Source organism: Gavialis gangeticus, unplaced genomic scaffold, assembly GCF_001723915.1.
Source record: "Gavialis gangeticus isolate Ggan-Ray unplaced genomic scaffold, GavGan_comp1, whole genome shotgun sequence".
NCBI lineage: Eukaryota > Metazoa > Chordata > Crocodylia > Gavialidae > Gavialis > Gavialis gangeticus.
The window spans coordinates 3,595,095-3,609,069 of NW_017729023.1; the positions used below are offsets into that span (position 1 = coordinate 3,595,095).

The 13,975-nt window shown below is 47.6% G+C and overlaps 1 protein-coding gene and 1 long non-coding RNA gene across 2 annotated transcripts in view; both read right to left on the minus strand.

Moving 5' to 3' along the window:
- The window catches only part of MTHFD2L (methylenetetrahydrofolate dehydrogenase (NADP+ dependent) 2-like), an 80,213-nt gene extending 72,034 nt beyond the window's left edge, over positions 1-8,179 (minus strand). Inside the window, exon 1 of the mRNA XM_019516743.1 lies at positions 7,989-8,179. Coding sequence (XP_019372288.1) covers positions 7,989-8,122 — 134 coding nt within the window. The 5' untranslated portion in view covers positions 8,123-8,179. The remainder of the gene's footprint in view (positions 1-7,988) is intronic.
- Positions 5,190-7,832, minus strand: LOC109297132. The gene is made up of 2 exons (XR_002097214.1): positions 7,700-7,832; positions 5,190-5,327 (listed from the first exon to the last, which is right to left on the minus strand). It is a non-coding gene; the product is annotated as an uncharacterized LOC109297132 (long non-coding RNA).
- Positions 8,180-13,975: the final 5,796 nt, after the last annotated feature.

Genomic DNA, 13,975 nt, shown 5'->3' on the forward strand with positions numbered 1-13,975 from the left:
GGGGGGGGGGCAGGCACAACTGCAGGTGGGATGGGGGCATGGCACACGCTGGCATGACCTGTGGGTGGAGTAGAGGGGGCCGGCATGACCCGCAGGTGGGGCAGGTGTGACCCATGCTTGGGGTTGGGTGGCATGCACGACCCATGAGTGGTAGGGGGAGCAGGCGCAACTCACGGGAGAAGTGAGGAGGCAGGCACAACCTGCAAGAGGTAAGGGGTAGTTGCAACCCATAGGTGGGGTGGGGGAGGCAGGTGCAATCCATGGGTAGCGCGAGCAGGCAGATGCAACCTGTGAGGGGTGGGAGGGCAAGTGCAAACTGCAGGTGGGGCAGGCCAAAAGCAGCATGTGCTCAGCAATGGAAACCAATTATGAAGTTGACTAAATACAGCCAACATGGCGCATGACTATAAAATGTGTGGGCAAACACGCTCGTGGGAACCTACCAGTTCCAAATTCAATAACACAAGGCCCAATAGTCAAGTTCCAAAACTAAACTGGTTCAACCACCAGCAAGTATCGTCCCTTCCAGATCCATCAACCTGGGGCTTCAGATACTCCTCAAATCCAGGGAAACATCCTACCTGCAAGCCCTAGGCCTGGAGACGTTGGGGTTCAGATGCCCCCCAGCAAACCTTGCTTGACCTTAACCAACAGGCAGCCTATCTGAATAATACATATGATAATACCCATTAGGTGAGTCTTCTTCACTGCTGACTCTTTTTCAAGTTGTGGTGAGCCAAGTTTTAACTTCCTCTTCATTTCCACAGGCAAACTCTGCCTTTCCTTCCCATTTCCTATGATTCACATTTCTTCACTAGCCTTAAATGCCTAGCAAACATCACCAAACAGGGCCCCAAACAGTTCACCCAGAATCCCTGTTGCCCCCTCTCTCAGCCTGGTGCATACAATTAGTACGTCCCTGCTCTCCATGAAGTGAAACCAGAGCAGGTTATCCTGTACATCACCTGGTTGCAGTCATGAGAGGGCATGGTTAGCATATGGATCTTTCTGGGGAGAGTGGGGAGGTCTCTCTCTCTCTCTCACACTCACAGTGCTGAGCTGTGGGGTCACCATGGCTTGAATTGCTGCTGACTCTGGTGACAAAAGAACTGCATGATAAATCCATGAGCTTTTGGCTTTGGATTAATACCATGCATGGTTTGTACTACATATAAGTAGATGTGCCAAAGTGCTGCTCAAAAGTATGTTTATGGAGTACTTGTACTCCAGCACTTTCAAGTACTTGCAGCTACTTTCTAAAAAAGTAACATGCATCAATTTTGGATGAGCTAAGTGCATGGCTACCATGTGCAAATTGCTACAGTCGTGTTTAATTTCAAGATTATTGCTTTCAAATTTGCTCCTCACTTCAATGTGCTCACGGAGAGCAGGGTTTGACAACAGGGAGAGGTAGAAGGGGCTGTGAGGGGAAACAAGTTGGGGGAAGCAGAGAACAAAGGGGCTACCTGACCCCTCAGATTTATTTCCCTGCTGTAGCAGTGGGAAAGGGACAAATTCAAGCCAAACCTCCAATAATAGAATTATTGGAGAGGGGTTATTTTTAGGGGTGCACTGATATTTTGGGGGCTGATACTGATAGCTGATGTTTAAGGAGGCATATCAGCCGACACCAATCCAATTTTAGATACAACTGTGTGCAACTTGTAAGTCTGTGGTGGAAAGGGACAAGGGAGGGAAGGGGCGTGGGGGGCAAATAAATACCCCCCACGGTGAGGGAGGGAGTGGGCAGGGACAGGCACTGCCTCGCTGAGGGGGGGGCAGGTACGGGACAGAGCCATGGTTCATCAGGAAGGGCAGCTCTTGCTGCTGTGCACATGCTGGAAGGACATTGGGGGGCTGTACCCCTGGATCTGTGTGGGGTGGGTGGGCTGCAGCTGGGGGCTGGAGCCACAGCTGCATCAGGGTCTTCTCAGCAGGAGCTGGGTTTGGGGCGGGTGGCGACAGCACTGGGAGGGGGGCTACAGAGAGGGCTGCAGCCAGCCCAAATTTCAACATAGACCACCCCCTCCCATAGCGCTGTTTCCACCTGCCTAGCACAGCCTTTGTTCAACCTCCCGCCTCCACCCACATGCTGGAAAGAGCCAGGGCTGTGCCAGATGGCAATGCTGGGAGCAGTGCTATGAGGGGGTGGGGGCTACGGGAAAATTTGTGGTGGCTGCAGCCCCCTCCTTAGGCCCCCTCCCAGCACCACCACCACTCCCCGCCTCAGCCCAGCCCTCACCAAGAAGAGCCTGGTGCAGCCTGATCTTCAGCCCACAGCTACAGCCTGCCCACCCCACCCCACCCCACACAAATCCAGGGGCACATGCCCCCCTCCCTGTGCCCTCTGCAGTGGGAGCCACTTCCCCCGCCCAACGAGCCACTACTCTGTCCTCCACCCCAACCTGGCTGGGCAGTGCCTGCCCCCTCTCTCCCCTCAGTGAAGGGGGCATTGATCTTCCCCCCCACTACCCTTCCCTCCCACCTCAATAGACTCATCAGCTGCATGCTACTGGGCTCTGCGCCTCGCTGCCTGCGTGCTGTGGTGCAGCTGCATGCGCATACACGGGCATTTATCGGCCACAGTATCAGCCACTTCAGGCCAATTTCCAATACAGCCCATTTTCTTTATATTGGTACCGCTTCAATATCAGACTGACGTAAGGGTGCACCTCTAGTCATTTTATAATCAGTACAATATACATTATATATTTTCTAATCTAACCCTATTGCCTACATGTGAAGACATCTTAATTACAAAAAACAAAAACCCTCAGATTATAATAGCAAAGGTACAAAGAATAAACATCTTGAATCTAACATGAGCAAATTTATTTATTTGACTATTAAGAAGTAATAGGATTGTACTTGTTAAGTGTCAGTGCAGGAAAGGAAAAAAAATCTTCATTTGTAGGATTGTTTTATAATGAATCAGACCACTGCTGGCTATTTCAAGGGTTTTTACTTTATTATTCCTTAAACTCAACGCTCTATCTGACATCTTCTTTTTTTATTTAGGTTTTGTCTGACACACAGAACTAGTACATTAGGACAAGAGAAACATTACTGATAATATCTTGGCCTTACATAGCTTCAGTGGAACTAGGATTTACTCTGGTGGTCCAGGAGTAATATACAAAGTCTATATATATCAGAAAGCTGTACTATTAATCTGATTTGTACAATGCATATTTCAACCTTTGGTTTAAAATTACTTAAAAGGAATTTGAAAGAAAAATAGTGACTTAATTTCTGCTTTTTATTATATTTGGTGAAATAAATTGCTTAGTTTCTTGTGGCAGGAAAGGACACACTTTTTTTTGTCCTAATTACTCCGCACATCTGATATAAAACCACTCCCCAGTTTCTTCCGTAAATATACATGAAAAAAAACAAAAAAATCCCAATGCAATATATAGAGTCACTTTTTCAATAGCAGTATTTAAAGCAAACTTTCAAAAAGGAACACGAGGTACATCTACACGTGTCCCTGACCGTACAGTTGTTACTGTGCAGTCTTGCACAGTAACAACAGTTACTGCCCAGTCCCGGCGGCGCACAGATCTTTTTCGACTCTATAGTGTAGTAGCAGCAAGTTACTGCGCAGTAGCATCGCTGTCATGGTTTGTGTCTGCAGATGCTATGTCACTGTAGCAACGAGCTATATCACCATAGCTCATCACTATGATGACAGGGAATCTCATGTAGATGCACCCACTATCAAGGTCTTTGGAGTAAAAAAAAAAAAAAGATGGATTTTAAGTAGAGGTATGATGATTTTAGTCTTTTGAGTTCAATTTCTTGTTTTGGAGTCTCTCAGTTGAAAGAACAAGGTATTTATTTAGAAAAAACAATTATTTCCTCTAATAGTGTAGGCTCTTTGTTCTATAGCAGTTACTTATCTATCAGACACCTTCACTTTAATTAAATATGCTTGGAAAAGAAGGTACACTAAGAGCGGTGGCAAATGTTATAATTATGTTTCAAACACATTAACTGTACTATAAATTGCAACATGCTACACACACACACCCTATTATTGACACACTAAACAGGGCAAACCAGCCACAAAGATGCTACATCTTTACAGCTGGCTTGAATCATACCTTAAATTGAATGTTTAACATTTTCTGGTCCAACTCAGCTGAGTGCCTAGATTATCACGGGGCAGGCCCAAGTCTTTAGAAATCGACACAGGAACCCAAGATAAAGAAAAGCTCTCTGATCTTGGGTCTCTGCATCCCAGGCTTTTAAATAACAATACCTGCAGCCTAGCTGGGCAGCACATGGCAATTTTAAAGCCTCCAGGGAGGCTCTCCTCATCCTGGTTTCCAGCACCTGGTGATTTTATAAACCCATGTGTGAGGATTTAAAGGCCCGGAGCAGGGGAAACACATGGGCCCCCCCTGCTTGGCACTTGCAGACCTGTGCCCCAGGTTTCCCCTGCAGGGGCTGCTTAGGGCAGACACATGTTTAAAAGGTGCACAGTGGAGGAAACCTATGGGCTACCCCCACTGTGCATTTGCTGACTTGGCCCTGGGCAGCCCTTGGGCATGGATTTGCAAAAGCCAGGCAGCAGGAGCCCATGGACTTCTCCCTCTCTGCACCTTTAAATGCATACCCTAGCTATGTGTGGCATGGCAGGACACGTGATTATGGGGATTAGATCCCATTGTACCATTAAATTAATACGAAAATTGTCGATAATTTAAGGGACAGTGAAAAGCACTAAAATCAAAAGAGACTATAGATACATGCACAGTTTTCTATCAAGATTAAGCCAAACTGAATGCAAATTAGGGGTGTGAAGGGTTAAACGAGTCACCATTTAACCAATAAGCCCAGTGATAACCAGTTATTTTACTGGTTATTATTTAGTGCTGGGCCGGGTGCAGTCCAGCAGGTAAGGGGCAGGGAAGCTATGCTGTCCCTCAGCAGGAACCAGAAGATGGCAGGGCAGGAAGGAGGGAGAAGCAAGGAGGAGGGGTGAGGGGGAACTAATACCCATAGAGCCTATGAGGTTAAAGAAAACTGTGGGATGCCTAATGAGCTATCAGTTAAGTAATTAGCTGCTCTTTCAGGAACAGCTCCCAGCAGCAGCCATATCTGAGCTGCTGTGTTATTGATCAATTGATATAATTAGAGGAGGTTATATGAATAATGTTTAAAAATATTTACATCCCTGATGGAAATGAATAAAATATTTTAACATATTTTAGATTATTACTTGACAATATTTCTTTAATTATCAAAAACAAGTCTAAGAACATATGGGGAAGGACACAGTGGTGAATTCTGGAAGATGGAATCTCTTCTCTCTGCTGGTCCTAGAAGAGAAAAGAGAAACCAATAAGCATAAACAAACTGCTTTGTATCCTTGCATAACACACCATTCAATTTGGGACCTGATAATCTGCTTCAAGGCAACTATTTAAATGAATGATGTTTTATTCAGAAATACACCACTGTTACCACTACTGCATTCTGGAAATTCTCATGATGAAGCTTTTTTTTTTTTCAAACATATCTAAACTGGCAACTTATGAGCCTCTCACTAAGTCTACAAAATTGTTGCAAGTGAGCCTTCAAAATTATAGTGGTTTAAGCAGAAATTGTAAGCCAGTTCATCGATTTTCATATCAATATGAAAATCAGAAGACAGTATTATTGTTTAATATGCAGGAAAAGATGTACTTCTTCCAAAATGTTTTCCATTTGACACGTATTTTAAGATTAGTCTATATCCCTTCCCATCTGCAGAAAACATCCTGGAAAAACTGCAAGGAAACAACTGCACTGACAGCAAAAAAACATAACTTCTGGTGTTCATCTAAAATAGGAAAAGTATTTTGGTTTTTGGTATTACTTTAAGAACATGCTTTCTGCTAATTACTTGCCCAGGACTTATAAAACAGACACGGAGCACATTCCTTTGAATATGTGACTGTTGTTAATACTAAAAAATGATAAGAGAGCTGGTAAGAAATAGGCTATTGAAAACACATACCACACACATGCATGCATTACTTGCCTTCATATAAAAAAAACATTCAGAATTAGTTCATCCTCTAATATGACACCATAGGAAAGTAAATCACTTAAGTAAAATAGAAAGCATGGGCTGCTGCTGAAAAATACTGGGACTTTCTGAACTTAAGTAGCATGACTGCTTGCATGTGACTTTTTAAAATACATTCCTCTGAAGAAGCCTAGGTTTACCCCAAAATTGAGGCAATGACTTGAAAACTACAATAGTCAGCAAATGCTGTCTGTCCTTCATGACATCTGAGCTGAAAAAACCCCATTTTATCTCAGTTGGCCATTTAATTTGAACTGATGAGTGCCTTCAGGGTATTGTTTAAACAGAAAACTTACACTGAAAATTCTAACATATTGCCATCTTTCTGCAGCACTATGATACCCTAAAAGTATTTTCTTCCTTTTCGTGTAAGAAGGTAGAGTAGGGTGGCACCTCAGAGACTAATTGGGTCAGAAAGGCTTTCACAGGCAACAGCCTACTTCATCGGGTGCTGAAATGCTTTCTCTTACAAGCAGTTTCTTGGACTTTTCAACACGAATGGGATGTTAAACAGTTTGGGTTTTTTTAAAGCATAACAACAGTTTAACACTTCCTATTCAGATCAAAACCTAAACAATTGACTCCAGATATTTAAACGTACATATTTTGTAACAATCTAGACATGCTACAAAAATATCAGCTATTCAGAAAAGGAATATCAAATTTCACTTGTACACCCTGAAGCAGTCATTTAAAACTGACAATCAAAGAAGCCCTTCTGGTAGGCTTTAATCTACATGGGACAGCTGTGCTAGTGATAGGGTAAAAATGCCCTCCCATCCCATCCTGCCCCATGCCATCACAGTTGATGAGAGAGGTGTTTTTTCTGCTTGCCTGAAACCCTTTCCCAAGTAAAGCGAGTTAAACCAAAAAAAGCTACTTCAGTACTGGACAAAATGTATATAGTCACTATACTAATGTAACTAAAATGGTTTAGGTTCTGCTAAAATAAAAAAGAGGTCCATGTAGACAAGGACTCACTTCTTTTTAAAATCTGGAGAAAGCCCAGAATGGGGGGAAATGTTCTCTTAGGTTTGGAAAACTGTGTAATTTCACAGCACTGCTAAACATGCACTGAGTGTTTCTTGTTGTCTGTAATAACTCCAAAACAGTATCAGAGAGAAAGGTGAGTGGGGAGTCAGAGAAGGACTAGAAATCTAGGAGCTCTCATGCATTTGACTGTGTCCCCACGGGAACGGTTTCTGAGTTGGGGTTCCCTGGTTCATGCCACCCTATTTGCCAATGCCAGTACTTAAACTACAGAGGTGTAAGTTGTAGCCGTGTTGGTCTCAGGACATAGGCAGACAAGGTTCTTTGGGTCAATCTGATCTCTTTTATTAGACCAACTTCAATAGTTGGAAGAAAAATTTTTGGCAAGCCTTCAGGTTTAAAAACCCTTTGACAGGCTAAGGAAGTATCTACAGTACCTGGATGGCATGAAGAGTACTTAAACTAGGTGGTCACAGTGCCTTTTTTCAGGGCCCCCAGAATTGGAGCACTGGCAATGCTCACCATGTTATTATACGTCTCATAATATTTGATGCGATTTTGGGGGTTGGGTTTCTTTGGGGTTTTTTTTCTTTCAGCCTCAATGCCTCAGCTGGGGAAGTCAGAAAGCACAGGAGAGTTTGGCTTCCGTATCAGCCGTCCAAGCCTGGACCTAGCAGAGGAGCCGGGAAGGACAGCAAGCCGAGCTGAACACCTCCGGGCTCGTGTGCAGCGACAAAGGACACCGGGCTTGGGGCCCCCAGTCCTGAGGGCCTCCCCCGGCCTGGGAGCGGTGTGGCCCGGCCCCTCCCCCCGCGCGCTCTGCCGCCCCAACGTTCCCCGCAGCCGTTGGCAGTTAACCGCCGCCGCCCAAGCAACCGGGCCGGGCCGCAGCGCGAAGCAGGCCTCGCGGGGGTCGTACCTGGCGGCGCTGCTGCTGCTGCTGCTGCTGCTGCTGCTGTAGCCGGCGGCCCCAGAGGCTCCGGGCAGCGCGCTCCATCGCCGCAGCCGCAGCAAGCGGGAGCGCAGCGCGGAGGAACCGGCGGCCGCCGCCATGTCCGCCTCACCTCTCACCGCAGCATCCCTCCGCGCAGGTCGGCGGGAGGAGCCGGGACCCGCCCCGCCCCTGAGGTACCGACTGGTCCCTAAGGGCAGATCCCGGGCGGAGGAGAAAGGGGAGGCATCTGCTCGTGGGGGCAGCCGCGGTGTAATGAAAAGCCGCCGAAAAAAGGGGCGAAGCGGGAGCAGTGACCTCCAGGCACACTTCCCTGCTCCCGGGGCCTGCTGTTTACATGAGGCTCCTTATTCCTGGTTCCTTTCCCAGACTTGCTCTTGCCACCGTTACAGGTTGTTAGCAAGGAACTGGCCATGCCAGAGAGTTAGAATGTCCTCCAAAAATGCAAGTTTCCTAACAAAAGTGTAATTGACTGTCGCCTGTCAAGCCCATTGTTCAGAAACAGCAGCTGGGAATCTTTGGCGACACATAGGGGTCCACATGTGTCCCCCCAAGATTGGCCACTGCCGATGCTGCTAACAGCGCCTGCGGGCCATCACCACTCACCTCCCTGCTGCTGCTGACACCACTGGCAGCGTCTGTGTGCAGTTGTTGATCACCACTGGCCATTGCCAACACCGCCAGCAGCATCTACGGGTGGTCACGGACCACAAGTTGGTGCTCGCCATCCCCACTCGCTGCCAACGCCACCACACCACCGCCACCTGTGGGCAGTCACTGTACCCCTCCTCCCCAGCCTCAGGAGGCATGGGACGCTCATGACTGGGATTACCAGTGTGGTGTGTTTCACTCCAGATCTAACAACGGCTTCATTATACCCTGTATGAACCTGTCTCTTTGCCCTTAGCGCTGTAGGCCAACAAATTCTGGTTTTAGACAATGCTGCGTCTCCCAAATCATTTGCATCCCACACAACAAAGGAGAAAGATGGGAATTCAGTGGAGCTGTGTTCTTCATTTGCAGAGGGACTTAGCTGCCTTAGTCTGGCCTCTTTTGCACAGGCCGGTTTGCTGTGCTGAGCGAGCCTGCACTAGGCCCACCCAGGAAACAGTCTGAACGGACAGGGCTCAGGTCATGCAGTGCGCTGCAGGCCAGATGTAATCAATTGGTGGGGGGGATCCAGCCCATGGGCTGTATTTTGCCCACCTGGCTTTAGAGAGGTATTTGATAAGACAACCACCAGCAAGTATCCTTCCTTCCCTGGTGGTTGAACCAGGGATACCTGCAAGATGTTTTCAAAACACTTTGTTTTGTTTGTTTTTGTATCACAGAGTTAGCAAATTGGTGTGTGTGGGGAACTCCATGAGGCATTCTTGCTGGAGTTTCATTGGCCAGTTGGGGTGCATCAGGCTGGTCACACTTGTGTGCCTCCTGATCATCTGGGAAGGACAGAAAGGTCCCTAATTAAAGCTGTTTGGAAAACTTAATTTCTGACTTGGACCCTGGTTTTGTAACTCTGGTGCCTGGTCCTGGTCTGTCTCCTGGCTTCCTGGTTCTTGGTGTTGGCTTGATATGACTTAAACAGCTTCCAAACTTCAGCTCTTATTGTTGGATCTGACCACCTGCATCCTTGCTTAATAGAAATCAAGAACTAGTCAAACCCTTAAAAACAGGATGTGTAAAAAATAACCACCAGAGGGCAGCAAATACTTCCTTTCATGTAATCTGCTAATTAAATGTCTTTTTAAGAGTCAGTAGTGTTTTGGGGCACAATGCCAAAAACATTCCAAACCTCAATGCTGGCTTACCAAGGGCAGATGGTGGAGGAGCCACGAGGGGCCTGATCCTTGTGGCAATGCAGCCTGGGCCCCTTCCCTGCAGTCCACCCTGAGGCACATGCACCAAGCAAAATGTTCAAGTGTTGTAATGCCTTTGAATGACACACTCTGGCACCTGTGCCAGGGATTGCCTACCTCTGTCTTAGGCCCTCATTTTTGTAGGGCTGGAACCTCCTTGTACCTGGGATGATCCAGGAACTATAGGAGAAGCAAGGGATTTTTTTTCATGGTATCTTTTACTGGGCTAGCTGGATAGCTAGGAGACATGTGTTAGACAAGCTTTTGGGCACAAATTGCTCTTTCTCAGGTCTTAAAAGAGATAATCAAAACAGACCCTAAGTGGCATAGGAACAGTTCTTGTGAAACACTCTTGATAAACATTACTGCTTCAAAAATCAAAAACTGTATGAAGGGCACAAAAATGGCATTAAAAAGTCATGCATGTCCATTGTTATATAAGCGTTATTAAGTTAAAAAAATAGAGAAAATCACAAGAAATTAGGCCTGCAGATAACATTGCTAATGCTATAAGAACATTTCCCAAAGGGCCTTTTTGATAGGTTCTGGTAAAATAGTATAACTAAACATGCTTGCAGCTGGAGATCACATGGCATACAAAATATCTGAAGATTTCCAAAGTAGCAAATAAATCTTGAGTTCCTCCACAGGAAGTGAAATACAACTATACAGGCAGTCCTCAGACTTACAAGACAATTGATTCCTGAAAACCGAGTCTTAGGTCGAAAAGCTGTAACTCGGAACCAATTTTCTCATAGGGCACAATATTATAAATGGGGGATTGATTCCTGAACCAAGGCCCGATACCCTGTTTGCACCAAAAATAACCCAGAATTTTGTACTCAATCAATTATAGATGAGTAACATAGCTACAATTGTGTATTCATATTGTAAATAGCAATCATATTGATTTGGAAGGACTTTTTTGAGGTGACTTTGCTGGACTTTTTGAAGGGCTCTTGGGTTGGACTTTTTGAAGGGTTCTTGGGTTGGACTTTTTGAAGGGTTCTTGGCTGGAGTCTTCTCAGGAGTCTTGGCTACAGGTTTTTCTGGAGTTTTGTCCACTTTCTTAAAGAAAGTATCCAAGGAAGTTTGGACAGATGTTCTCCAGGGAGATGGGCGATGCAGTGAACTTGTTTGCTGGTGTGGCATCACCTCCGAGTTGAAACTGACATCAGAGAGTTGAAACAGGGTGTCAATTTATAAATGTTTTAAGTGAGAAACATTGTAACTCGAAATGTTGAGAGTCAGGGACTGCCTGTATTCATGAAGGAGTGACTGGTTTGGGGGGGGGGGCATAAAGATACAGAATATAAAGTTATCTTTCTTCAAAAATCTTTGTCTGTTTTTCATGTAATCACCAGGTGTCAGTTATCTCAAAAATACATATAGCAATTGGACTGTCCAGTGAACATATGGGATCTCATTTTATAATGGTTTCTTAATTGATTTTCTGCATTTAACAATAATAAACAATGCAGGCACTACTTTAAACCAATGGTTCTCAACCTTTTGGGACTTGAGGCACCCCTCCCTAACTTTTGTGAATTGAGTGGCACCCAATTTCAAAAATGAATTTTTATATTATAGTGCTTTCTTCTGTACACATGGGTTGAACAGTAAGTGTGTGGGATCATCCAGGCAGGGACAAGCCTGAGCCAGGCTTACCTGCTTAGCTCCTTGTACCTCATTCATTTTCTCATACCTCATGGCTAGGGACCTACCAAATTCATGGGCCCCAGTGACTGATTACACAGCTGAAATACAGCCGTCCCCCCATCCCCCCACACACCAATTTCATGGCTGTATCACAGCTGGGGCTACCATTTTGAAGGCAGAGCAAAGCAGCCCCCCCCATGCCTTTGATTGGCTGAGGGGTGCTGCAAGTCCCACCCTTCTCAGGCATTGATTGAATGCCATGGCTTAGGAGCAGGCAAAATACAGCCTACAGGCCAGATCCAGCCCGCTAACTGGCTGGATCCAGCCCACGACTGCCCCTTCAGTGCTCTACATGGGGCTGAGCCCCACCTGCTCCCCCTGGGGCACCCAACACTGTGCTCCTGCCAGCCCCAGTCCCAGCCAGCACTTGGGTTTTGGCAGGACTGTCCCCAGTATGGCTGCAATGAGCCAGATGTTCCTGTGCTTTCCTCACCTTCAGCAGGAGCCATTAGGCTAAAGCTTCTCCCCACACCTGGGCAGGGGCAGGAGTGGAAGGAGAAGCAGCCACTGGAGGCAAAGGGAGCACAGCAACACTTGGCTGGCTGCTGCTACACTGGGACCAGCCCCACTGGAAGCTGGCTGGAGCCGGCAGGGCTGTGTTGCTCCCTTACCCTTTAGCTGTGACTCTTGCTTCTGCACTGCACTGTGTCACTCTGGGTGGGTGGGCAGGGGGAGGAGCTTCAGATGGACAGCTACTGCCCAGTGCATGGAGATCCAGCTCCAGCTGCTGGCCACCTTCTACCCTCTCTGCCCGCCCGCAGGGATTGCTCATCGTGCCAGGTGGGCCAAGTGGGTGAAAGGTAGCTGGGAACTAGAGCCAGAGCTCCATGCTCTGGGCAGGATCCTCCTGGCTGAAGCTTCCCACATGCCCGCCCAGAGTGGCACAGCAGAGGCAGGAGCAGCAGCAGCCACAGCTACAGGCAAGGGGAGCAGAATAGCACCACCAATACTGGCCAGCATGTGGTTTCTGGTGCGGCTGCAGCCGGCCAGGTACTGCTCTGGTCCCCTTGCCTCCTGGTGACAATGTGAACCCAGCCAGCTGCAGCCACACTGGAAACAGCCAGGACCTGGGCTGGGACTGGGGCTGGTAGGTGTGGGTGGGAGCACAGCACTGGCTGCCCTGGATGGGACTCAGCCCCACGTGGAGCACTGCAGGGACAGCTGCCAACAGGGCAAGCTCTGCTGCATGTGCCCCTGCCTCCCTTTCCCTCCCCTCACCCCTGACTGGCTCCCAGACAACCCTGCACCTAAACACACACACTCCCTTCACATACCCCCATACACTCCCCCCCTTCCCCCACAGCTGGCTCCCAGGCAGCCCCCTGCCCACACATTCACACACCCCCTCTACACACCCCCTGCTCCCTCCACAGGACAGGGCATGCAGGGAACAGACTGTTTCTGTCTTGCTCCCGAACACTGCTTCTCACCAACCCAAAGCCCCATAGGGAATTTTGGTGAGTTGTTGTGGGGGATGGGAGGGGTGACCCCTCCCATTCTGAAGATAGATGGGAACTTTTCCTGCCTCTCTCTTCCCCTTTCCCCCCACTTCAGGAGATGGGTAGTCTGCCTTTTTTCCCCACTTTTCTCCCTCCCCCTCCTCCCCACACCCTTCTAAGAGACAGCTCTTTTGCCACCTTTTTGAACATAGCCAGTTCCCCACGCTTTTTCACAGGGAACAAGCTATTTCACTGGAGACTGCCAATTAAAACAATTTCTGTGAAATCCATGAAATCATATATTTGGTAGGCAGAGCCATCCCCAGGGGTATGTGGGGCCTGAGGCATATCAGCCTGTGCAGGGCTGGGGGTTGGTGAGTGGCTGCAGCACAGAGCTGACGGCACGTGGCAGCCACAGTGGAGCTGGCGGTGCGTGGCAGCTGCAGCAGGGCCTGTACAACAGTATCCGTGGGGCCCCCCAAAGCACGGGGCCTGGGGTGGTTGCCCCGATTTGTTCCCCCCACCCCCCTCCCAGGGACAGCCCTTTTGGTAGGTCCCTACTCATGGCATCCTTCAAAGGGTTTGGTGACACCTGGGTTGAGAATCCACAGAGAGGAAAGTGGATCTGGCTAACTATAGGCCCATCAGCCTCACTTCTATCCCAGGGAAGATCTTAGGAAAATTTATTAAAGAGTCCATCCTTAATGGACTGGCCGATGTCAACATCCTAAGGGATAGCCAGCATGGGTTTGTTGCGGGTAGGTCTTGCTTGACCAATCTCATCTCCTTCTTCGACAAGGTGACCTATCACCTGGACAAGGGAGAAGAGATTGATGTAATGTAATTTGACTTCAAAAAAGCCTTCAATCTGGTATCCCATGATCACCTCTTGGCAAAACTGGCCAATTGTGGCTTTGGGTCCACCACGATCTGCTGGCTG